Here is a 2,121-nt window from a genome sequence, read left to right on the forward strand (position 1 = left end):
AGCAACAGCACCAGCACCAGCAACAGCACCAGCACCAACATCAGCACCAGCAAAATATGGACACGGAGCTCCACATCGGCCCCCCGGCCCCTCAGTCGCAGGTCTACAGCATGCCTTTATCCGGCTGTGGGGACCTCACCATGACTCTGTCCCACAGCAGCCCGTCAACACACGCCTCAGCGAGCGGCAGGACCATGCAGAACCTTGGCAACGTCGCATTGCAGACAAACAACGGCAACTACATGATGGCCGAGCACCAGCTACAGCAGCATCATGGTTATTACCACGCCTCTCCGTCACACACAGCGCCACACAGCCTGCCCCCGTCCCCCCCCAACTCTCAGCCGGGGAGTCCAGACAATCAGGCGGAGCTGCTGAGTTTAGCACCGCAGCTCCACCTGGCCTACCAGCAGCGCCTGGGAGGGATGAAGGTGACGGGGCTTTCTCCACACGCCATGCTGATGACACACGGCCAGGGGGTCCTGACGGGCCCCAAATACAACAGGCGGAACAACCCGGAGCTGGAGAAGAGGAGGATCCACTTCTGTGACTTCCAAGGTCGGTTTTAGTCCAAAAACAATGTTCACTCTAACACAATTGTCCCTATTTTCCACCATGCGCTATAAAAAAAACAGTATAAGTGTACATGTTTTGTAAAGTGTACATGTTTTGTTTTTAAATAACTGCCATGTGTGGAATAAACAAATAAATAAATTCATTTTATGGAGTCCCTTGGGGGCAAGAAAATTTTTTTTTTTTTCTAAGCATGTAATTAGCAACCAGGTCATTCTACCAGTTGTCTACAAATGTGAGATATCTGGCACTATACTTGTATTTACATGATGTGTTTTAGGGAATCAGAATCCCCTTTTTCTTTTCTTTTGCAAGTTAAAAGTGAAGATACTAAACCAGCCTTTTTATTTCAACGAGCCCTGCATGAATTCCTGGACTTTTTAAAGGCTTACTTCACACAAAAAACGAAACGAATGAAAGCAAGTCACAACACTACCACTTCATCAAGTTGGTTCGGATTGCTTTCAACCAAAGTCCCTGTTGTGTAAATAAGCTTAACTGCCAAAGCAAAAACACATATGCAAATCTTTCAGTAACGCAATGCCGCTCTATAATATCAAACAAACAATAACTGGGTTGCCAACATTCTGTAAAACCCACTGGGTTATTCAGCCTGGAGGGCAATTGTTTGAAAGGGTCCTTCTGGGTTCGCTTACCAAAGATTTCTAAACATGTGATTGTCCTGTGTTAAGTACCATTCCCACTGTGTCACAGGTGAAAAACAACTCAAAAGACAGCACTTTTTCTGCTTGTTAACATCTTTATGGCCAGGTTAAACTTAGCGTCAGGTGAGCACATTTTCCGCAGTCAGCCGGGCTCATCCATCTAACTCTCTCTGTGATTTATTTTCAGGCTGCTCCAAAGTTTACACAAAGAGCTCCCATCTGAAGGCTCACCAAAGGACGCACACAGGTAAGAAAACACTCCTCTGTGGATTTAACTGACACAAGATGACATCACATTGCACATCACTGTCTTCGTCTACATGCAGTTCAGTCAAAGACACTAGAGGAAAGTGACCATTTTTAGCTAATTGTAATAAGCCACTGACTTTGAAGCAGAAATTGAAGCAGCTAATTCCAATAACTTGCTGCAGGGGCTCCTTCAGCGCTATGCATGAATTAGCACAAAGATTTGTATTTGTACTCACCTACCCCAGCAGCAGTGGCGTAACAAGGTTGTGATTGGCCCCGGTGCAAATATTGTTTTGGGGCCCCCATCGCACGCTGATGCGTTCACACACGCACGGACATACACTCTCTTGTCCTTTCTCTTTTGAGTGCTGTTCTTGTGCTTTGGTTTGCTGGACATTATAAATGCAAGCTATTACATTTTTTATAATGCTGCCGAACTTGCTGCTGCTAGCTACAGTACAGTACAGGTTGATTAAATGGTTCGCTCGTCACGCAAGGTATCACATGACATGAAAGGGAGCAAGGTCATTGGACAGACAAATTACAAATTTATTTAGGTTGCTTGGTTACTTTGAAGACTGTGTGAACTGGTCAATGCCATTGGGCCCCTGGCTGGCTCTGGGCCCAGGTGCGT

At 46.1% G+C, this 2,121-nt stretch overlaps 1 protein-coding gene across 1 annotated transcript; it reads left to right on the plus strand.

Moving 5' to 3' along the window:
- Positions 1-6: 6 nt before the first annotated feature.
- Positions 7-1,532, plus strand: LOC104962724 (Krueppel-like factor 5). The gene is made up of 2 exons (XM_010791216.1): positions 7-558; positions 1,426-1,532. The coding sequence occupies exons 1-2, from the start codon at positions 57-59 to the stop codon at positions 1,515-1,517; spliced, it is 594 nt and encodes a 197-aa protein (XP_010789518.1). The 5' UTR covers positions 7-56; the 3' UTR covers positions 1,518-1,532.
- The last annotated feature ends 589 nt before the right edge of the window (positions 1,533-2,121 follow it).

The sequence above is a fragment of the Notothenia coriiceps genome, unplaced genomic scaffold, assembly GCF_000735185.1.
Source record: "Notothenia coriiceps isolate Sejong01 unplaced genomic scaffold, NC01 NC01_scaffold00035321, whole genome shotgun sequence".
In the NCBI taxonomy this organism is placed as follows: Eukaryota; Metazoa; Chordata; class Actinopteri; order Perciformes; family Nototheniidae; genus Notothenia; species Notothenia coriiceps.